At 35.8% G+C, this 23,538-nt stretch overlaps 1 protein-coding gene across 2 annotated transcripts in view; it reads left to right on the forward strand.

The window, feature by feature from the left end:
* LRRK2 (leucine rich repeat kinase 2) overlaps positions 1 to 23,538 on the forward strand; it is a 77,184-nt gene that overhangs the window by 29,598 nt on the left and 24,048 nt on the right. For both annotated transcript variants that reach the window (XR_014689667.1, XM_084509784.1), the window contains exons 17-36: positions 988 to 1,116; positions 1,203 to 1,373; positions 3,043 to 3,298; positions 3,523 to 3,711; positions 5,205 to 5,326; positions 6,118 to 6,187; positions 6,647 to 6,867; positions 7,374 to 7,624; positions 8,961 to 9,109; positions 10,320 to 10,413; positions 13,680 to 13,866; positions 14,273 to 14,454; positions 14,778 to 15,007; positions 16,064 to 16,191; positions 17,406 to 17,624; positions 19,804 to 20,005; positions 20,361 to 20,449; positions 21,151 to 21,338; positions 22,208 to 22,362; positions 23,337 to 23,483. Coding sequence is in view for 1 of the 2 variants with exons in the window: in XM_084509784.1 (XP_084365910.1) it covers positions 988 to 1,116; positions 1,203 to 1,373; positions 3,043 to 3,298; positions 3,523 to 3,711; positions 5,205 to 5,326; positions 6,118 to 6,187; positions 6,647 to 6,867; positions 7,374 to 7,624; positions 8,961 to 9,109; positions 10,320 to 10,413; positions 13,680 to 13,866; positions 14,273 to 14,454; positions 14,778 to 15,007; positions 16,064 to 16,191; positions 17,406 to 17,624; positions 19,804 to 20,005; positions 20,361 to 20,449; positions 21,151 to 21,338; positions 22,208 to 22,362; positions 23,337 to 23,483 (3,379 nt within the window). In the remaining variant the exon portion in view is untranslated. The remainder of the gene's footprint in view (positions 1 to 987; positions 1,117 to 1,202; positions 1,374 to 3,042; positions 3,299 to 3,522; positions 3,712 to 5,204; positions 5,327 to 6,117; positions 6,188 to 6,646; positions 6,868 to 7,373; positions 7,625 to 8,960; positions 9,110 to 10,319; positions 10,414 to 13,679; positions 13,867 to 14,272; positions 14,455 to 14,777; positions 15,008 to 16,063; positions 16,192 to 17,405; positions 17,625 to 19,803; positions 20,006 to 20,360; positions 20,450 to 21,150; positions 21,339 to 22,207; positions 22,363 to 23,336; positions 23,484 to 23,538) is intronic.

A 23,538-nucleotide genomic window follows, 5' to 3' on the forward strand; every position in this document is an offset into this window, starting at 1 on the left:
TACCCTAGTTCACAGCCCTGTCACTAGCAATAGGCTCTGTTTAAGAATTTTTTATTTAAGAAAGACATCTGTGTCAGAGTGACAGATTTTGAATCTACTTCTGAACATGGAAGTAGAGTTCTCCTTATTCTGTCAGAGAAATCATGTTCAGACTTCCTCATGTGAAAGTTCTGTTTCCTCTGCTCTGGAAGCTTTCCCTGTTTGTTGCCAGTTTCACTTTCTGGTGGAATGAAGCTTGCCTGTGAGATCAGCTTCTTGTCAGAGTTTCTGCACTTCTGTTTCAGATCAGTCAGAACTATCACAAGTACAGCCTCCTATTTTTACTTCTGTTTTTTCCACAGTGCTTCTAAGTTTTGCTTAGGAACCAATATAAACTAGCATAAAGAGAGATCAAAATAATGTGGAGGAATAAGGAAGTTGCATAAAATCATTTAGTCTTAATGACATTTGGACAAGAGTCCATGATTTACCCAGTTCACCCTTTTGTGTGAACTTTACTTGTGGAATCACAGGATAATTTTGTATGTTTTTTTTTTTTTTAGTTTCTAGATATTCTGTTTTTCGTTTAGCCTATATATATATTTTATTATTATTATTTTTTTTTAATTCAAGGATTCTGGAGCAACACACTGGGTCAGGCAATGCATCGTCATCCCATATCCTTAGGAGCAGATTGTTTCCTCTGTAAATTTTCAGGAAATCACAAGTACATGTGCCAGGCAGGATGCTGTCAGATATTACTGTTCATAACTGCGCTTTTCAAAATGTCAGTTCATACCTGCTTTCGTGGGTCAGCTATGCAAGCATGAGATTACAACTGTATTAAACACTGAAACACCAGGGTGTCTTCCTTCTTTCCTAAAGTGTTATAATTTGCGAATTATTGAATGTTTAAAAGCAAAACAAAAAATGAAATTGCAGTTTGATTTGTTTCATAACTTGTTTTAAAATGACCTTGTACTTACAGTCTTTTCATTGTGCTTGTAGGGATTTCATGCAATCTTGTCAATTCTTAGTTTGTCACCTTGCTTTGCCAAGCTGCTGGTACACGAATCCTTTGACACAGTCATTTTCCACCAAATGTCTATGTGCTTCACTGACCAGCGAGATCGACAGGTATCTTCTTTCTTTTAACAGCTCAATATCTGAAAAACTTTGGTGCTTTTTCAGTCCTAACTTGGATTGTTTGTGTTCCCTTTCAGTTTCAAAGCCTGTGTTGTAAATGCTTTGCTAAAATAGCAGAAAATGATGATTTAAAAAGTATGATGCTTGAAAAAGCATGTATGGAGTGCAATAGTATTATGGCTGAATGTTTAATTCTACTGGGAGCTGATATTAATAAGAAGACAAAGACAAGCTCTTTGATCTATCAGGTAATACATGGGAAGATATGTAGTTTCATTGCTATAAAATATCAGCATTTGGGTTCCTTTCTCTTTTTGTGTATAGCTGTATAAGCCAGAACACAGTTGTACTCTCTAGGGCAATCTAACTGTGACTTAAGTGTTGACAACCATTGCTATTCTTGGTGATTTCAGGCACAGTCTGATACTTTTTTGAAACACCCTTCACTTCGTTGAGGCTCATAGTTATTGTCACGTAGATCACGCCTGCGCTGCTAGTTTGGTTCTGATGCAAGATTGTTCACCCTGCTCATGTTCAAACCAGGGTTCACTCAAGTACTGACTTTGCCTTAGCTTTAGAGTAGTTTTGAGGAAGAAGACTTAAGCTCAGGCATTGCAACCTCACAGCTGTTTCTTCTGAACTGAACAGGCATAGATAGCATCAAGCCCATTAGAGCTCAGTCCTTGAACATTCAATCTTCCGATTCAGCTTTTCCCAAGCACTCTGAAGTCAAAATGCAGACAGACCTGCATGCAAAACTGTCCATAAATAAGTTTCAGTGTGCCACTGAAAAATACCACTCTATCCTAGACCTTGCAATGAAGACTTTGCCTAAAATGCCTGCCCTGGAGTGGTGGATCTTTTTTACTTTCTGTTGTTATTACAGATCAATACAGTCATCATTTTTTTGTGCTGTTTTAACTATTAAGCTAGGGTTCTGACTTTCTATCAACATAACCAAAATAATACATGTAAGAATGACGAGCTGCAATGAGTTTGATCCAAACAGTGGCCACATTCAGAGCTTGAACTATCTGAAATACATTTTACAACAGCCACAGGCAAACATCCCATCTGGATTCAAGTGTGCCAACAGATGAGATTCACACCTGATCATAAGTATTCCCTGCTAAATGTGCCTGTCTTTAAAACATTTGGAGATACTGTTTGTATGAGTGCTTCTTAATTTTGCTTCAGTGTCACAATTTTAAATGCTTGGTCTGAGATAACCCTACCAAGTACTGCTTGAAGTAAATTTGGAAGTGAAGAATGAAGATTTCTGCCAGCAGAGCTGGCTGGGTGATAAAGCACAGATGGATTTGGAACAGGCCGTGAAGTCTGAGGCAGGCAAATCAGTGTTAGTGAACCCCAGTGGAAATACTGAAGTAACTGGAAGTATTTCTAAAAAATATTTGTAATATTCGTAATCAACTCTGCTCTGTTTAGCAATGCAAGTTGAGAGACTGAAAGGAGTGGAGCTGACTGAAACCAGTGGACTTGAGCTCCCTAGCACTAAGCAGAGCTAAATGAGTCTCAGTGTTACTGGCTTTTCATCTGGTATCCTGATAACATGGCAAAATAACCACAAAGTGTTTTTTCCACTGAACCACAGACCACATGCAATAACCAAATTACATAAATTACCATTCATTTTTGTCTAAAAATTGGGTGTACTCATGGCAGAAATTGCAATTACAGAACTCAGGCATTTGCTATATTTTGGTAAAGACTTAATGAAAGTGGGAGTTGGTACTCAAATGCCTTAAGCAGGCATGTGCCCTGAGGTGTAGGGAATTGTGTAATTGAAAAGGGGGCACGAGCCTAAAAATGTCATGAATCTGAATTTGAGAATGTCTGACTACAGTCTCAGCTATTGTTTGAGTCCCTCACATAAACTTGTTTGTTTTTCTGTGTTAGGTTTGTGAAAAAGGAAGTAGTCCTAAATTGGTGGAATTGTTGTTAGCCAATGGTGCTCGGGAGCAAGATGTTCGGAGTGCTTTGGCCATCAGCATAAAGAGAGGAGATAGCCAAATCATCAGCTTGCTCTTAAAGAAGCTTAGCCTTGATGTTGCCAACAGCAGTATATGTCTTGGAGGATTTGGTATAGGGAGACTCGAACCTTCCTGGCTCATTCCTTTGTTCCCAGATAAACTTACTCCGTTAAGGAAACAAAGTGAGTATACAGAGAATTTGCTATACTTCATGTGTTTATATCTATTGATGGTATTAATTAAGTGTTTTTTATCACGACTTTCAGTTGAGAATCTCTTTATGGTGCTTAGCTGGTTGTAGAAAGATTGCCAAGCCTTGAAAATGCACCAAGTATTTCTGTTACTATTGTAAGCTATATGAATTTCTTGGAGAACATGTTACCATCTCGATTTCTTCTTCATATAGATGCAGGTTCTGTACTGGCAAGAATGGTGCTTAGATACCAGATGAAGAATATTTCAGAGGATAGATCAGGAGCCTGCTCTGATTTAAACTTCTCTGAAGATGGAATGGATAAAAACTATGATTGGAATTTCATTCCTGACCCACTAGTGGACAGTGTTTTTCCTTTGAATGATGATATTGATAGTGAAGGTAAATGTTTTCTTTTTTTATTTTTTTTTCCTATTATAGTCACAGTGTAGCTTACTGGGGTTTGGCAATAACTATGAATTCCTTCAAATTATATAGGAAATTATGAAACCATCAGCTGAGGAATAAATAATGTGCAAAAAAGAAATCATAAATCAGGTCCACTGGAAAATTGTTTATGGTTAGTACATTCTATATCTGTGAAATTAGCACCTTATTTTTTTTCAATTATCCATTTAAAATCAGTTCTTTCTGAACTGAAATGCATTCAGTTGCTTTCTTGTAGAAAGGGTGGAATTCATCTAACCATATTCAGATAATGAGTATTTTACTATTTTGATGCCTGTTTCTGGGCTAAGCTTACATCAACTGTTTTGATGTCTGTTTCTTAGCAATTCTTGTATTCTCCCTTTATAGTCAATGGCAAAAAGCAAGTGCTTCAAAAGCACATGGTCTCATCATGAAGTCAGATGAATTGTGATTCAGAAATGCTCTGTTCCCACTGTTGTCAGTAAATGAAGAAAACACAACTAAATTCGGTACAGAGGACTATATTATTAACAAATAAATAAAGTGAAATAAGCTTCCCAAAGATATCTCAAAGATATCTAACTGATGAGAAAGTGTAAGTGACAAGTCTATGTTCAGTCCAACATTGTTCTTGGTAGCCATGTCAAGAAATCTGAATGCCTTTAACATATGAAAAACAGCATTTCTGTCTGCAGCATCAGTAACTTAATAGCAACAGTAAGTGTTCTTATCTTATAATGTGCCTTTTATTTATTCAGGAGTCACTGTTGTATTTTAGAAGTGTTAGATACTTAAAATCATCACAGATGAAGAATTTGAATTTTGGAATCAGAGCACCATAATGATTTTTTTTGGTTGGCTTTTGTTCTTTTCGTTCAGCACCATTTTCATTTCTGTAGGACCGTGGCACAGACCTATGACACTGATAGGTACTATTTTCACATAGAAAAGCTGTTAAGTCTTACATAAATTATGGTAAAAAAAACATAGGTTTCACTAACAGGAGTGCTTTTAGGAGTTAAAAAACTAGCTTTGAAAGGAAGAATACTAAATGAGTCTAGACGACCATAAATCACCAAAGCCAGAGAAGTATTTGATGTTTGATTTTCAGTAAGGGTGTGAGTGCAAAAGTATCTATTCAAATACATTTTCTTTATTAAAAAGTTACTGATGCTGCAGTAGTACAAAGGTGTGTCATAAAACATGTATAATAATACAAACCTGATGGAAATTTTAAGCAATAAAGCACCAATGTAACAACCTACAGTTTATATGTAGAACATACCACGTAAGTATGTTAATATCATTGGCCTATTGCACACACAATTAAACATTTAGTTCCTGCTGTTATTGATGCTTTTGAAATATATCTCTCCTTTGTGTGTCAGCATCTACGTTACAGTTGAATTCAGCTTTAAATATATTTTCTTATTTACCTGTCTTCCTGTGTTGTTGCTTTGTACTAGGAAGTGAAGGTTCACTTTTTACAAAAAAGAAGTCCAATTCCATTGCAGTTGCGGACTTATATTGTAGGGAAAATGCCTTTCAAAGAGGTTCTTCTGCTTTGCCGCGACATTCCTACTCTCTGGTAAGTCAGATCCTTATTCGTACCAGGTTCCTTATAAATCCATCTGTGTTGCCTACTGTGAAACTGTTAATAATCAAGTGTAAGGATAGGTCTTGAAATTACATGGGCTCTTGCCTGAATGTTGCTATTTAATGCTCCCTTCTATTGCTGTGTAATTACTGTGCTCCAGATTACCTGTATAGATGAGAGTTTATTTCAGCAAAAATTTATGATCAATAAAAAAATGTGTTCTTCCAAGTTGCTCAGATTTCCAGTTGGATGTTCTGGTACTGTTCAAATACAAATACAAAAAATAAGGTTCTGTTCACAAAGACTTAACTATCCTGTAGCGAAGCTGATCTCTGGAGTGCCTCTGTGGTCAATGCAGAGACAGATTTCTCAGGATGACAAATCAGTGAAGTCAAAGTCAAGTTCCCTTGAAAGGAGTGTGTCTCTTTCCATTGTCTGCAAAACCAGAGAGACTGGCTTCCTTGGAAAAAATTAGTTTTTGCAATATCTTGCTTCACCCTCTCAGCCTACCCAGGTGGAAGTCATTTTAGGTTGTTAAAAAACACACTATATCCATTGCACATCAAAATCTGCTCTTGTTTTATATTGCATGGATCAGTAATTTTCATAAAAATGTGGCCTGGTGGTATTTTTAGAGTTTAAAAATTCAGTCTCTGTGTTACCCTTGGGAGATCTGATAAAAAGAAATGACAAAAAGAAATCTACTGTATTAAGATCATTTCATATATCTGCATATGTCCACAGCTGTTATTTCTTTTTTATTCTATTTTGGGATTTTCCAGGGACCTGGCACAGAGTATGAACCATCAGTGAAACAAAGAAGGCAACTATTGCCTTCAGATGAATCTCCCAGTAAGTAAACTGTACAGTTTAGGATATATATATGATGTTTCATCTTTAATGCTTTCATAAGCATAGCACACAAAGGTTTTAGTTAGATTATATGTTTGTTTACAAAGAGGAAGATACATATTGAAATACTACCATGGAGTACAAATACAGTATATATAGTGAAATATTTTTTCCTGGGCTTCACAAGTAATATATGTAGAGTTTTACAAACAATGTAATTTCATGGGTGCCATTACTAGCTTTCAAAACCCACTTTTGTTGTGTAATGCATAAACCTATTTCTCTTCCCTACTGTCTTACAAATTTGTCTTCTGAAAGAAATATTCATGGATTTGGATCTTGTTTGGATCTTGAACCAAACATTCACGGTCTTCTGCTTCTTTAGATCCTAAGTTGATTCATCTTAATTTATGCATTCAATTAAATCATGCTATTTTTCCCATGTTTTTGTTTTAATAGAAGGAATCTCAAAATTCTCACCATATTTAAGACCATCAGACAGTCTTTCTTCATTGATCTCAGAGAAAGAATATATTAAATCACTAGATCTTTCATCAAACGAGCTGGAGAACATAGATGCCATCAGCCAGAATAGCAGCTTAACTAGTCATTTGGAACATCTTGAGAAACTGGAGCTCCACCAAAATGCTCTTACAAACATTCCAGAACAACTGTGTGAAGTAATTCTGCATAATTTTATATAACACAAGTCAAGATTAGTTACAATTAGTTGTTTGTCTCTAACTCATAACAGTAGGAGTCTACTATTAACAGTACTACTCTTGAGTGTATCTTTGCATGCTTCATCCATTCTATTTGTTTTCATTTTAGATTTATGTGCAGCTAGAAATAAAAATATTTTCATGGGACTGTTTTAAAGCATTAACTTCAGAGAACTGCTCTAGAACGTGTTATATTCAGTAACATAGTAACATAAATGGAAGGGAGAACTGCAGGCAATTCATAACTTAGATTTTATGAAACTGAGTTAATTAATTTTAAAGAATGCTTTATATTTTAATCTTTAAGAGAAATATTACAGCTTACATTATTATGAATAATATTTTCTGCTATTTTTCCTAGTAAGACAAATACAAGTAAATTGTATAAAACATAACTCAGCTTAAAAGATATGGATTGGTATTTTCATTACATTCTTTTTTGAAACAAGCCTTTTTTCTTTCAGAACTTGAAATGCTTGAATTATTTGGATTTGCACAGTAACCGATTTACTTCTTTTCCTACTTATTTATTGAAAATGAATTGTATTGCAAACCTTGATATCTCTCGAAATGACATTGGACCTTCCTTTGCTTTGGATCCATGCTTCAGATGTCCAACTCTAAAACAGCTTAATCTTTCATACAATCAACTGGTGTGCACTCCTGAATTTCTTGCAAATGTCGCTGAAAATCTGGAACAGCTATTGCTAGAAGGGTGAGAGTAACATTTGTAAATAGACTGTAGCATAACAAAAATAGCAGAAACAATGCATTTGTTATCCAGAATGGTGACTGCTGTAGCATGGAAAGGATCATTTGATCAGCAATGAAACATTGACATTGTTTTACAAATGTGTAAATTGCTACAATTTTCAATGTTGTGTTACAAAGTACATTACAACATCTGGGAACCTTGATAGAATCTAATAACATTGCATTTTCAGTAATGTACTAAAAGTGTTGTAGTTCAGCGTTTTTATTTTGTCACACTCCATATCCACAGGACTGTCCATGTTGTCTGATATATTTAGGTAGCTTTTCAGTATGAGAATACAGTTTCCACCGTATTTTATATTAACCAAAGTTTTTTCTTTTGAAATATGATGCTTGTTATGGATATATTTCAAATAACAGAAGAGAAAATAGGTATTTTTTTAGTTTACCATCATTTTTATTATATTTGTTAGTGAATGAAATAATTCGTACCTATTGGGAATTTGTAGAAATGATAATGTTGATAGTTCTGTAAACTGCAGGTGCTGCCTCATACGTTTCCCACGATTTACATAAGGGTATGATATTTCTTACACAGAAATCCACACAGACTTAGTAGTAGCAAGATACAAATCTAAACCAGGTATTAAGTATTTAAATCAAAATCACAAAAGCGGTATTTTGAATTCAAAATCCTGTAGTACTTTATTTTAAACTTTATTAGCTTTATTTTTGTGAGCTTTATTTTCAGCTTTACTAGCAACATTACCCTTACAACACATTGCTACGTGGTTCTTATATCAATGTATTTTCAGTATCATTGTCTTTTTCTCTTTCCTATATTTTTCTTTTTGGAATACGTTGTCTGTAGCATCAAATACCACCTACATTATATCTCCTATGTGGAATTTCTGTTGTGTTTTTTTTTGTTGTTGTTGTTGTTTTGTTTTGTTTTGTTTTTGTTGTTTTTTTTTTAACAGTTTTTTCTGTGATTGTAATCACAGAAACAAATACACATCTTTAGTAAACAGAACTATTCGCAAACATGGCAATTCTCTTTGTGTGGGACTGAGCTTACATAATCAGGAAATTATGCCTAGAGTATACTCTGACATCTGCTTTCCACATTAATTAAAGTAAATTTAAATCAATCATGTTATTGCATGTTGCTACATGTACCAGTATTTTTGCTGACTGGTCAATCTAGATAAGATATGTATTTTTTTTCTTTACCAGCATAAGGATAACAAAGTCAGATTAATACTCTTTACATTCACTTTTTAGCTAACAGTTTCTGAATAACACGTTTTGTTTTTTTTTTATTCTTGTTACCACAGAAATAAAATTTCATGCATATGTTCACCCATATGCTTGAAAGAGCTGAAAATTTTAAACATCAGTAAGAACAGTATTTCCTCCCTTGCTGAGAACATCTTCATGGGCTGTACAAAACTGGAGCTGTTCAATGCCAGGATGAATGCTCTTGGTAAGTATCTATGAAAGTAAGACCCACCTTCTAGAAACCACTCCAAGTCGCAAAATGCCTCAGCCACCAGCATTTGGAGTCTTGGGAGAAAAGTCAAGGAGAATACCTTATATGCTTGTCCTTGTTTATACTGTCCCTAAGCAGCTTTTGATCACTGTTGGAAGCACTACCAGTAGAGCTTCATGGACATTTGATCTGACTTTGTAACTGATACTACTCTTATATTTGTAATGGAAGCTATGAAAAAGGTTGAATGGAGCTGAGATGTTATATCCTGTTGGGGAAGGCTCAGGGCAGAGGAAGTTCTTCAAAGTTAGCTTGAAAATCTGTTACTAATACAGGTCTGACTATGTACAGAGAGGCATGTCAAGTATTACCACATTATATCCAGCATAGTATTCTGAATAAAACAGGATATTTGATTCACTTGCCTAAACACAGGTGACATTTCAGTTGCCCTGAAGTATTCCACTTAGCCTACAGCTTCAGATCCAGGACAAGCAGGTCTTCCATAGCTCCAGTGTGCATCTCTAAGTTGTGCAGATAGCTAAGGTATCACAGAGTAGCTCACCTTCTCTGGACCTGTGTCTAAGGAATTTAATTCAATCCAGAATGTGTTTCTGTGGCTAAGTATATTTTATGCAAAGGTTCCAAAGTTATTTTATGAAAAAAAACAAATGACATAAGTGCACTTTTAGTGATATTGCAGGATTTCATAAATTACTGTTAGCATTTATTTCCATCTTCAAAATACAAAATTTCCATTTTGAAATAATTGACACAGTACTTCAGGAAGTAGCTCTTATACTTGCATTAAATACAGCTGCAATATTAGAGTCATTTTTGAATGTGTAAGACCTACCACTCATATGGTGAGTGATGTGAATGTCATGTGTACTGGCAATACAGTTAAGTGTAAGTAAGATTATTTCAGTGTTTAATGCCAATATGAAATAAAGTTTAATAGAATGCAATGTGATAGAAGCAAATACATTAACTATTGTTCTACACTTCTTTTATTTGGGAAAGTTAGTTTTAAATAAGCCTTAAAAAAAGGATACAGTTTCTGTCCAGAGCAGTTTATTTAAGTATATGTGTATAGATGATAGACTGACATTTTAGTCTCTGTCTGATTTTAGAAAATTCCAATATTAAAAATAATGTCAATAGTTCTGAAAAATAATGGTATCAACCTCTTTTTCTATTCCAGAGATAATGCCTGACTTGTCATCCAGCATAACAACCTTAAAATTATCCCAAAATAATTTTATTAATGTTCCAGAAACAATTCTTCTTTTACCACAGTAAGTTAATGTTTTTCTTATTAAAGTTAGTGACTAATTTTTGATGAAGAAGATCTTGTGTCAAGATCTTTGTTAAGCAGAACATTCAGCATGTTTTAATGATTTTCAGGAAATCCTTTCTCAAAGGTTAAATGTTTAGTAGTATCTTTCAACGGAAGACAAATCAGTAACATTTCCTTCATTATCTTGAGAAGCATTATTCCTCAGATTCAAATAGAATCACAGAATCACAGAATTTCTAGGTTGGAAGAGACCTCAAGATCATCGAGTCCAACCTCTACCTAACGCTAACAATCCCCACTAAACCATATCCCTAAGCTCTACATCTAAACGTCTTTTAAAGACTTCCAGGGATGGTGACTCCACCACTTCCCTGGGCAGCCTGTTCCAATGCCTCACAACCCTTTCAGTGAAGAAGTTCTTCCTAACATCTAACCTAAAACTCCCCTGGCGCAACTTTAGCCCATTCCCCCTCGTCCTGTCACCAGGCACGTGGGAGAACAGACCAACCCCCACCTCGCTACAGCCTCCTTTAAGGTATCTGTAGAGAGCAATAAGGTCACCCCTGAGCCTCCTTTTCTCCAGGCTGAACAAGCCCAGCTCCCTCAGCCGCTCCTCGGCTAATAAATAGTTATTATTAAAAATGTGTTGCTTGACTGCTGAAGCTGACAGTTCTGAGAAGACTAGAATTAATTTATTACTTCCTTGAAACCAACATAGTAAAAAGATACTTGCAGTTTTCTTCCCTTTCAAGAAGTTCTGCAGCTTCTTCAGCACAAGGCTACTGAAATGAGTTTTTCACTTCCCAAATATCACAAGATGTTTATTCTCAAAGAGTGATACTTCCGCTGTATGGAACTGTGATGAAGATGCATGTGACATTTCTTTTGCTGTACCTTCAAAGCATTACTCACGTGAAAATCAGGACTCCCCCTTTTTCTATAGAAGTTATTGACCTTCACAGGTCAGCAGAATCAGATGGTAGAAGGAGCACTGGGAGGGGTGATGGATCAGGTGTCTGATAGATGTGGGTAGGTGTGAGTGCTGAAGGCACCGTAGCAAGGGAGTAAATCATTAAAGAGCACTGATGCCTACAAGGTAATGAAAGGTGAGATGGAGGGGTAGGAGGAAAGAATAAACAAACTCTTGTGCTCATAGGAACAATCAGATCTAAAAAATGTTGCTAGGCTACGTATGTAGCAACTCTAGTACTTAAGGAAAACACTTTTGGACTTGCATTAATCAAATTTACATACAGCATGTCATTATTAATATGGTGTTACACTGTGTCAGCATGCTGATGTTTGAATTCACAACAGCAGATTTAATGGATGGAATGAAAAAGATGCATCCTTCAGGTTCCACATCTCCCAGTCCTAATGAGTCAATAAGGAGTTTCATGGATTTCTTGCATGGTTCATGCTTCACAATGACATAAACAGCATATTTGTCCAACAGATGACTTAGAGAAATTAAATGTTCTTTATTATCTGGTTCTTAAATACACACACAGTTGAACTACATAATTTATGCATGTACTTTTATATACAAGCATATATTCATAGAAACATTCTGATAAAAGGGTAAAGTATCAGAATCATCGATGTTAGTCTCCTAAATTAGGAGCAAGAAAGAAAGCAGTTCAGATTACTTGTGTTAACTAATCTCCATAGTTTGTAAATGGAATTGTGGTTTCTAGAATATTAATAATACCAGAAGTTACCCTATTACACTTTTTTAATTAATATTTTAAAAATTATAAAGCACATGAATATGTATATTACTGGTATGTTAGACTGCACTTAACTTTTAAAATACATTTATTCTAGTAAGTTCAATGTTGTACTCTGTAGTCCTGCACTCAGCTGTTACTGGCACCCTGAGCCTAATCCTATTCTCTGTTGCCTGGGTGTAAATCATAGTATCACAGAATCATTTAGGTTGGAAAAGACCTCTGAGATCATCTAGTCCAACCTTTAACCTAGCAATGCAAAATCTACCACCAAGCTAGATCCCTAAGCTCTACATCTACACATTTTTTGAAGACCTCCAGGGATGGTGACTCAACCACTTCCCCGGGCAGCCTTTGCCAATGCCACACAACCCTCTAAGTGAAGAAATTTTCCTAATATCTAACCGAAACCTCCCCTGGCGCAACTTAAGCCCATTTCTTCTCATCTTATCACCTGGCGATCACTTGGAGCCTGGGAGAAGAGACCAATCCCTACCTTGCTATAGCCTTCTTTAAGGTAAATGTAGAGCATGAAAAGGTCTCCCAAGCCTTCTTTTCTGCAGGCTAAATGAACATTGACTGTACTGTTTACAATTGAATTACAGAATACATGCACTACAAGAGTGTGAACCATATTTATGTCTCCTACTAATCTGAATAGAGCCATGCACATCTGCACATCACAGAAAAAGGAAATAGTGTAATGTTATCCCAATATACACGCTTACTTAAGTTGACTAAATTAAACTCTTTAATTAGAATAGGTCCAGAGGTGGGCCATGAAGATAATCAGAGGACTGGAGCACCTGTCTGATGAAAACAGACTGAGAGAGCTGGGGGTGTTCAGCCTGGAGAAAGCTCCAGAGAGACTTCATTATGGCATTTTACTACTTGAAGATGACTTATAAAAAAGATGGAGAGCAACTTTTCACATGGACAGATATTGATAGCACTAGGCAGAATAGTTTCAAATTAAAAGAGGGGAGATTTGGATTACATGTTAGGAGGAAATTCTTTACTCAGAGATGGTGAGGCCCTGGCACAGGCTGCCCAGAGAAGCTGTGGATGGCCCATCCCTGGGGGTGTTCAAGGCTAGGCTGGATGGGGCTTTGGGCAACCTGGTCTAGTAGAAAGTCTCCGTTCCCATGGCAGGAGGGTTCAGACTAGGTGATCTTTAAGGTCCCTTCTGACCTAAACCATTCTATGGTTCTCTCTTTTACTATCTGAAACATATGTGCACAGTATAATGTGAATGTTTATTTTCATGACCAGGAAAATTCATTCACTGGCAATTACATTGAAAACATATGATACTGTATTAATCATATGTATTTTTGTATTATTATTTTCTGATATTAATTACTTTTGATCATGATAGTAATTCTCTATCTTCCCATCTAGATTCCAGACCATAGAAACCGTCCATTCTGATATCTAATCTGTTTGTTCATGGAAAATTCATACTGTTCTAGTTAATCTCAGTTTTATTTATTGCATTTTCTAACTTTTCTCTTTTGTTTATTCATGTCTTTAGTTTGCGATCAGTAGATTTAAGCCAAAACAAGATCATAAGCCTGCCGGGGCCAGTGCACTGGAAATCATTAAACTTAAGGGAGCTGTTATTTAATCATAATCAAATCAGCATCTTGGACTTGAGTGAAAAGGCATGTGCGTGGTCTAGACTAGAAAAGCTACACCTGTCCCACAACAAGTTAAAGGAGGTAAAGTACAAGACTCTGCCTAAAGAAAATTAACTCACTTTGTAACTGAATACAGTTTTTCAATGTTCAATTGATTTTCATGTCACTGCCTCATATCACTGAAAATTCTATTAGTGAAATGGTATATAACTAGAAATAGTATTTCCTGTGAAGGAGAATCCCCATATTCTATTAAGCTTTTCTGTCTGGAATGTGACATCTAATCAATTTTTATAATTAATTCATTATGAGGTTCTTTGTCTATTAGTGAAGGATATTAGATCTGTTTATTAAAAAAAAAAAAAACTACAGCTGTAAAAATTACACCTACTTTTATCTTTTGTTAAATACTTATGGTATTCTTGTTCATACAACATTATGTTTTTATGTTCAGTCATCCATTGATATTTTTTTTTATTTTTTTTAGATTCCACCTCAGATTGGCTTCCTAGAAAATTTGACTTCTCTGGATGTAAGTTATAATCCCGATTTGAGATTCTTTCCAGATGAAATGGGAAGGCTATCCAAAATCTGGGATCTTCCTTTGGAAGGACTCCATCTTAATTTTGACTTCAAGCATGTGGGATGCAAAGCCAGAGACATTATCAGGTTTGTTGCCCTTTAATATTCTTGGTTTGTTTTCTTGGGATATGTGGTGGGCAGTAAGAAAACAACATATCCTTTTGAAAAGAAGTGCTGGTTTGTCGTATGACATCCATATGATATGCTTCTCTATTGAAGGTAGGCTTTATCTCATACACATAAAACAGATTATAGTCATAAAAATATGATTTGAATGCTTCTTGAATTTGACATTTCTATAAACAATGCAATAAATTGTATGGTTTTAGATTTCTGCTTGGTCTTGAGTTCTGGTGGTGTTTTAATTTACTACACATTTCTGTGAGTTCTGCAAATTTATTTCATGCCAGATTTCTTCAGCAACGACTGAAGAAGGCAGTTCCTTATAACAGAATGAAGCTAATGATTGTTGGAAACACGGGTAGTGGGAAAACTACACTACTACAACAGCTAATGAAATGCAAACGATCGGAATTTTGTTGCCCAAAAGCTACAGTAGGCATTGATGTGAAAGACTGGATCATTCAAGGGAAAGGCAAAATGAAGAAAGAGCTTATATTAAATGTCTGGGATTTCGGAGGTATGTTTAGAGCTAATTGTCCTTTATTGTTGTCTTCTCTAACACATGAATGCATTGCTTATTCTTAGAGACAGCCTGTGAAATTTCAAGCTGTAGACAGTAAAATCATACAAACTTACTCCAAGAGTCAGGTGGCCACCGAAGTGGCAGTGAATTCTGCAAATTGGCCATAAATGCTTCAAATGTAATGTAAAGCTTCAGGAATTTTTCATCACCAAATGCAGTCTAATCATTCATTTCAGCCATTGCACTCTAGAACTGTAATTTCAGAATAATAAGAAATTGCTTTTAATCACCAGAAAAATCATCTTCCACTTAACTCTGTTTTTCCCTTTTGCAGTCTGGGCCTCTCTAGGCTGCACAGTACCATGGTTTTGTAAGGTCATAAAACAAAGCACTTAGGGAGAGACTTGGGACTTTAGAAGGTAAAATTTTGTAAGTCTAGGGATTCCAGAAGCACTTCTAAAACTTAGGGGTGTTTTAGACTATAGAAAAGTTATTTTTAAACATTGGTCTTTGATCAGCTTAATAGAATCTATATCACAACGTATATACGCAGAGCAGTATTCACGTTCATTGTCCAGCTTTAGCTGAGACACCTTGAGATTTTAGGTGCTTAAGCGTGTGAACATGACTGTTTTGAAGTTGCTGAAATGATGGGAGAAAGGGAGGGAAGAAGGACAGAAAGGAAAAAAGAAGGGAAGGAGCATGGAAGAAAGGAGTTAAAATTTTGGTGATTAGGAATATTCAGTATTGGATTTTTAAAAGAATCATGACCTTTCAAGTTCTGTTTGCAGCAACTGTATTTATCTCCTTACACTTCTTGATTTAAAACTACCTTACATGTTTCAACGCTATACTTCAGTCAGTGAGATACCACAGAATACCTACTTAAAATGCATAGTTCTTACAGGTTTCCTGTCAATATAGACAATTTTATGTGAGTGTTAATTTCATTTGTGGATTAGTGATGTGAGAATAAGTGTTCTGCTGCCTTTTTGTGATCTGAGTTGCTCAATGAAAGAAGTACTAACAGTGGGATTTTTTTATCATTAGGACAAGAAGAGTTCTACAGTACCCATCCTCACTTTATGACCCAAAGAGCTTTATATCTGGCTGTTTATGATCTCAGCAAAGGACAAGCAGAGGTGGATGCTATGAAGCCGTGGCTTTTTAACATCAAGGTATTAAGCCATAGATATGTACAGAATGGATTGCCACTTTCAGGGGTGTGTTGTTGAACACAAATTAACCACAAGTGTTTTTTAGAGAGAGGAATGAAAAAGAAGCTCTTCAGCAAATAAAACGATACATAAGATGAGATGAGCTGAAATACATAATAAATCGGATATGAAAGATTAGCACCATTATGCACTTGAAATGGCTCACTGACATGCAGAACAGTTTGCATGTTCTATTGATATTTTGTATTGACTGATAAAAATAAGAAAGGGGTGCTATTAAAGGATAACAAGAGTTAAGCACGCTTTTTCGTCCACACCATAGTAAATTCTGGGCAGATCAGAATTTCACTAATTTAAAACTGACTAGATGTTGGTTTGAAATCATGCTTATAAGTTAATGTTTAGCATCCTGTTGTTAATAGGAATGATCCCAGGACTGTACTGGGAAATTGGTCTCAGAATCTGCCTGTGGATTTTTCTTTTGCTGAAAGTGTTTTGTTTGCCCTGGGTGGAATCACCCCATGTTGAACATTGCTTGTCTTTCAGCTTTCAGTCTGATAGTTAGCCATATCTGGGCTCACATCAAGATTTTACATGCTGTTTGTTAAACTTTTTTTTTTTTTTTTACTCCTTTTATCTTGAGCAGTGGTGCAGGACAGAGGGTTATGGTCAGTTAAGTGTTGTTGAAGCTGATTTCTGATGTATTCTCTTCTGCTATGCAGTGCTTGCTGGTGTTCCACTGATGCACTGTTCCTATGACAACTGACATACCCTTTGCTTTTTCTCTTTGTTGGGCTCTGTTACTGCTGATACTATTAATCTACAAAGAATGAAATCTAGATCTAAACTACTTCCTTTAAAAAGCGTAATGTTTAGATTTCTGTTTTGATTTAGACTTCTGTCTTTATGTTAAAAAATATGTTTCGTGTTTGTAGGCTGATGCATTTTTATTGCCTTGTCCAGTCAAGACTATTGGATGGGTTTGCAGCTTAAAGTTACTCTGAATATCAAAGGCTTGAAGTAGTATTTCAGATTTAGATCTATCCACTGCTCAAATTTACTTAAAAGAAGTATATTTAAGAAGAAAGAGGAAGAAACAGTTGCTCTTTTCATTGTATTGGTTGTTTTAACTAAATTGTTCACATTTTATGCACATGTAAAATAAAATCAACATTCACTGTTGAATTAATGGGTTATATGGATCTTGCTGACAGGCTCGAGCTTCAACATCCCCCGTCATTCTGGTTGGCACTCATTTAGATGTTTCTGATGAAAAGCAACATAAGGCCTGCATGAGTAAAATTACTAGAGAGCTGTTAAATAAGCGAGGCTTCCCAGCTATCCAAAATTACCACTTTGTGAATGCTACAGAAGAATCGGATTCCATTATCAGACTTCGGAAAATCATAATAAAGGAGAGTCTTCACTTCAAAGTAAGCTGCATACAGTTTGTAACATTGAAAACATCCTAATTTTAGTGAAGTAAATGTATTTTGAACTGTTTTTAAACATATAATTACATTTTTAGTTTGATAGTATACTCATTGTGACTTCTCTAAAGCATTAGACAGAACGAGTCACCAGTTTTGTATTCGTTTCTTTTTCTATCAAAAAATCAACTTAGTAAAAAGCTCAGCTAAGTTTAATTTTCAAACACTAATATCATACACAGAATATTTAATTTAAAATAGGCTGTTCTTTTTTTGTATGAAGAAATCTGGTCAAAAACCGCCCGTTTTTGTTGGTTTGAGATCAAGAAATGAGATTTTGTAATTTCTGAAAGCCCACTAATTCTCCATTTACTGATTTCATTTTACATTGTGTGATACTAATCTTAGAAAGAGGAAAGTGAGTGAAAGCAGGAAAAGAAGACACCATGGTCTGAATGATCTTCCTAAACTGGATAGTCTCACTATCCAGTAAGTAAGACTTTCTGAACTGGAGTACTGATAGTTCTGTTGTCTCCAAAGTCATCACTACCACTCATCATCTGCTGTCTACTTGGCCACAGCATCCAAGTGTGAACAACTGCAAAGAGACTAGCCCAAACATGGAGCTTGTCCACTCAAGACAGAATCCAATGTATAGCAGAAAGAATATATTTGCTTTTATTTTTCTATTTATGCAATATTGATCATGTATTCAGTGTCATAAGATGTTGAAGGGAAAAGGTGATGTTTTATGCTACTAAAGTCAATGTCACAACTCCGTAAGTCACAGCATAGTCAAAATTTCTTCTGAATTACTGCTCTGATGACCTTAAAAAGCAAATGCTGTGTTTACGACTCGCCTCACACTGTTGTGCTACAAAGGAAGGGAAGAGTGCACACTTCTCTTTTTTCTCTCTGAGAAAACACCCGCTCAGCCATATCCATGGTCTGCCTAACTTCATTCCACAGTTCAAGGGATAGTTAACCAGTGCTAAGTGGCAGTGAGGTGGCCTTAATTAATTTTGTTTATAATACATCCAGTAGGCATGAACAGAGCTGGCATTATAAAGGTATATGTACTCTTGTACTCGCCATATGTGTTCAGCACTCAGGAGAAATACTGCTTTTTCAGAACATTTTGCTCTTAGATAACTAAAAATTGTTCCTGTAACACCCACATCTCTTGCGACTATGATTTAAACCAGTATTTGAACTTACAAACAAAAGTAAGGTAGCCTGAAGGAACGGAGATAGTTTCCGTAAATAATGCAGACACTTTGTGAAAGGAGAGTTACAAGGTACCTGCTTAGAAGTTAGTCATAGTGAATTAAGTATTGAACATGGTCATCAAATGCTCTGAGTCTTTGAACTTAAACAAGGTAGTGATTACATTTTTGACAAATAAAAATACCACAGTGCATTGGTATTTATCTTCTTGGAGAAACTTGAGAAGCCAATTTAGAAATGTTGGGAAAATCATTTCCCATTTCCTCCACAAAATGGCTAGCTCAGCCTCCTCAGTGGAGAACGACAAATCTGACTGGTTGCTAGCCAGTACCGAAGGTCAAAACATGTCTCCAGGAAGAAACTCAGTCTACAGGAAACGGGGACAAAGCTCCTGGCTGTGTTTCCATTAAGTCTCACTAGCTATGCTAGAATTATTACTTCCCCTCTTCTCATCCACTGACTAGCACTACCAGTTGACTGTGGAGTCTTACTTGAGCTACTACCCTTTTCTCCCTAGCTTGTCTAATGATATCTGGACATTACAGATTACAAGGACCATTTTTTTAAATTTATTCTTTTATTTACTTATTGTTCTCTGTTAACCTGAGGCGTGTGGCATCATCTGTTCATATAGTGAACATTTTCCTTTTACTTCAAATCAAAGCTTCTCTTTGTACTTCTCAGATGTCATTTTGTATTTTTCTGTAGATGTACACGCATATAATATGGAAATATTCTCTTTTATGAGTATTAATTTATAGAAAAACATGCAAACTTTAGTTCTGAAAGAATTAGTCCCATCGACATTTCAGAAGCCATGTTATACAATAAATGAGTGTTCTTGTTCCTTATTGCCATTACTATTGAGTGGTTATACCCATCTTACATCCTAGTTGCATTATTGTTTGCACTTCACATGAATAGATATTTTATACTATCACCCATAATTATACAGATCCGAGATCAGCCTGTGGTGGGTCAGCTAATTCCTGACAGCTATTTGGAGCTAGAGAAGAGAATTTTGCTGGAACGTAAAAATGTCCCCGTTGAATTTCCTGTGATTGACCAGAAACGATTACTAGAACTGGTACAAGAAAGCCAGTTGCAATTGGATGAAAATGAACTCCCTCATGCGATTCACTTTCTGAATGAATCAGGTAAGATACTACCTTTAATGTATGTTGTTAGCATTTTGTTGCACATCTGCAGCAGACAGGACTTGCATGGATTTTTAAATTTCAGACAAAGTTTTTGTGGAGCTGAAATGCTAACCTTAGGCGATACTACAGTTTGATAATCCAGATATTTATTTCATAAAGGAATTTCATGATATAAAGGATCACTGCTGTAACAATTCACGTCCTGACTTACTGACATAAAATCAATGACTGTAGTTATTACTCAAATTGCTTATATCAAGTCACATAAGGAAGACAGCCCAGAGTGGGGTGTATAGTTTGTTTAATACAGAGCTTGAAGAATACGTTGCTAATTATAGTGTTCTCCATGCAGGTGTACTGCTTCATTTTCAAGACCCAGCACTACAGCTCAGAGATCTCTATTTTGTAGATCCTAAGTGGCTGTGTAAAATCATGGCACAGGTTAGTCTCTGATTACTTTCTGCATCTACATTCATGAAACTTTTTCCCCCGTTCCAAACAACTGTAACAACTGATTCTTTTTCACAAGTTATTTAGAGTTTTGTGATCTAGTATTTTCTCAGGGCCCAGGTTGATTGACCTGGCTCTTTCTGTTTTTGCATTCTAGACAAGTGTCTGATTCAGTTGTTCCAACGATTGAGAAACATTTTCAGACTTTTTGATATATATTCATATAACCTAATCTCTGAAACTTTACCTTTCATTCAGTAGAAGAAATGGGATGGCAAAATATGTTTGAGCATACAAACCTGATGGGAGTAAGAGTGAGAAAAGACCTGGAAAGGTCTTTCTTCTGTGCCAGTCTGCATGTGTCAAATGCTGATCTGAAAAATCACTGTGCTCATAGGTTCTTTTCAGACAACGTTTTCACAAATTAACTTACAGAATAATTTTCCATAGAAGATGAAACAGTGGAAGCTACTGAAGAATGTGTGGCAAACTAATGTCTTGGACAGGTTACATGTTTGCACTGCTCTCTTCTTGCTAGCTAGCATTGTGGAAGTGTTTGGTTTCACTGTGATATGGAGTCCTTTTTTCTCTCTAAACAATAGGCTACCAAATATTTCAGGGAACAAAGTTTGTCAGGAAAATGCAGTCTAATGGTGACTCTACACCTCAGGTTGTTTTTCTTTTTTGGAAAGATTCTGACGGTGAAAATGGAAGGCTTTTCTAAGTATCCTAAGGGGATTGTAAAGCGCTCAGATGTGGAAAAGTTCCTTTTAAAGAAGAGCAAGTTTCCCAAGATCTACATGTCACAGTACTTCAAGCTTCTGGAAAAGTTTCAGATTGCTTTGCCATTAGGAGAGGATCAGCTCCTAATCCCAAGCAGGTAAGCAGAGCCCACAAATATGCCACAGAGATCAATCAAAATAAAAACCTCCCATCAGGCTACCTAGCTTAACTGATCACCAGAGCAATTTGGGATATGAAAGCATGATACAGACTTAGTACAGTACATTTTAGTAATTGCTTTTGGAGACATGTTAAACTGATCTTATAGCAGATAAAGCTTACCATTATAAATAATGAAAGGCTTTATGGGAAAAATACTTCTTTTACAGTTATCATGCCCTCCAGCAGAAGATTATAACGTAGCCTTTCATTGTGGGCCAATATTACAGATATTTACTGCAAATTGTAACCATGAATTCTTACAGCCTATTTGCTTGGAGTCAGAACAGCTGTCACATTACTTGGAGGTAGAATCTCCTCCAAACAGTCCAATGATTAAATGTGTAAAAAAAAAAAAGCGTTCTGAATGTGAATGTGGTCTTTTTGGTTTATATGAAGCCAGTAAGTTTCTCTGCTTCAGTTACAGATTTCCCAAACGTGTTTAATAATACTTATTTTTGTAATGAATGAGAGTACTACATAGCTGAATTGATAGGAGTTTATACAATAAACTTCTAAGTGCTGAATAAGTAGATTTTTTCTGAATGCCTGTTGGTTGCCTTATGTATATTTCTTTTTTTTTTCACACATTATCTAATGATTGTTAGTGAGGTTGTGATGGGTTTAAACTACAGCAGAACTTTACTTTAGCACAAACAAACAGAATAAGCAAATATACTGTCTGTTCCCTGATTGTTTGAATCATTCAGTAATAAATAATACATTTTATATAGTAAATAATGTATGCCATCAGTCATTTGAATAAAGTAAATCATTAAATGCTGTCTAATGTTTTTATTCTTTCAGTTTGTCTGATCACAGACCGGTTATAGAGCTTCCTCACTGTGAAAATTCAGAAATTATCATCAGGCTCTATGAGATGCCATACTTTCCTATGGGATTTTGGTCCAGGCTGATCAACAGGTTGCTTGAAATATCACCTTACATGCTGTCAGGAAGAGGTACAAATCTTTGACTTCAAAAGCAATAATGAGCATGTTTGCTGTGAACACAAACACCTCTGTGTTAAAGCTCTTATCTGTGATATTGTTTTGCTTTAGCTATTTTCTGGCCACTTCATAAATGTGAGAAAAAGAACAGTGGTCATTTTTGTAATTTAGAAATATCCTGGAGCAATTGGTGCCAGGTCTTCACAGTGATGTGCAAAAGAAAGTGAAGGTGTAAGCAGCCTATTCACATGCCAGAGAGGTAGAGGAACTCCTTGTACTTATGCAATATTGCTGTTTGGTCCTGTATTCTGCAGGGAATACAGGAAAGGATAAGTCTTAAAGACAGGTTTGTCTGTTCTCCCTTTATGAAAATCCGAAAGCTGTGCTTTGGTCAGAAGTGGAGATTTTTCTTTTACTTTTTTTCTACCATTTACATGTTTTGACATGAGATCTATCTCTTGAACTTTGCAGTTTCATTCATCTTTGTTTTTTTAATGTGTGATTTATGAATACTGGTGACAGGTGAAGTATGCAAAATATGCATTGCCAATGTACAAATGTGATTTATAGCTATCTCCTTGGTATAGAATTCCAGTCGCATCCTATATCATGATTGTGTGATAGAGGGAAAATATAAATCACTGAGGTTTTTTTCACACAGGCCTTATGTAATCTATATTTGAAGCCAAGTGTACTTAAGCACTTGGGTAATCCCTACATGCATCACCTGCTGCATTACTTAGCATCTCATGAAATACTTAGTTTATGGATTTGCCTTGTAGAACTGATGACCAGTTGACACGTTTTCAGCTTTTGTGGGGCTGTTCCGACTGCAAAGTTGTAGCACTCAATTTGTTTGTTGTTTGGGTAGGCATAAATGTACAATAATAATTAAATATTTTAATACTACTAATTATTCCAAAATTTAAAAAAATAATACATTCATGTTTGAGATCAGATTTTTAATCAAATGTTTTATTTTCTAGCACGAGCTCTTCGTCCTAACAGAATGTATTGGAGACAAGGCATCTACTTGAACTGGTCTCCTGAAGCTTATTGTCTAGTGGAATCAGCAGTATTTGACAACAACCCGGACAGTTTTTTGAAAATTACGGCACCTTCTTGCAGAAAAGGTTAATTATTCCTGAACCTGATTTGTGCTCCAGTTTGATTGCAGCTTGGCATTTT

This window comes from Aythya ferina (genome assembly GCF_964211825.1).
Source record: "Aythya ferina genome assembly, chromosome: 1".
Taxonomy (NCBI): Eukaryota; Metazoa; Chordata; class Aves; order Anseriformes; family Anatidae; genus Aythya; species Aythya ferina.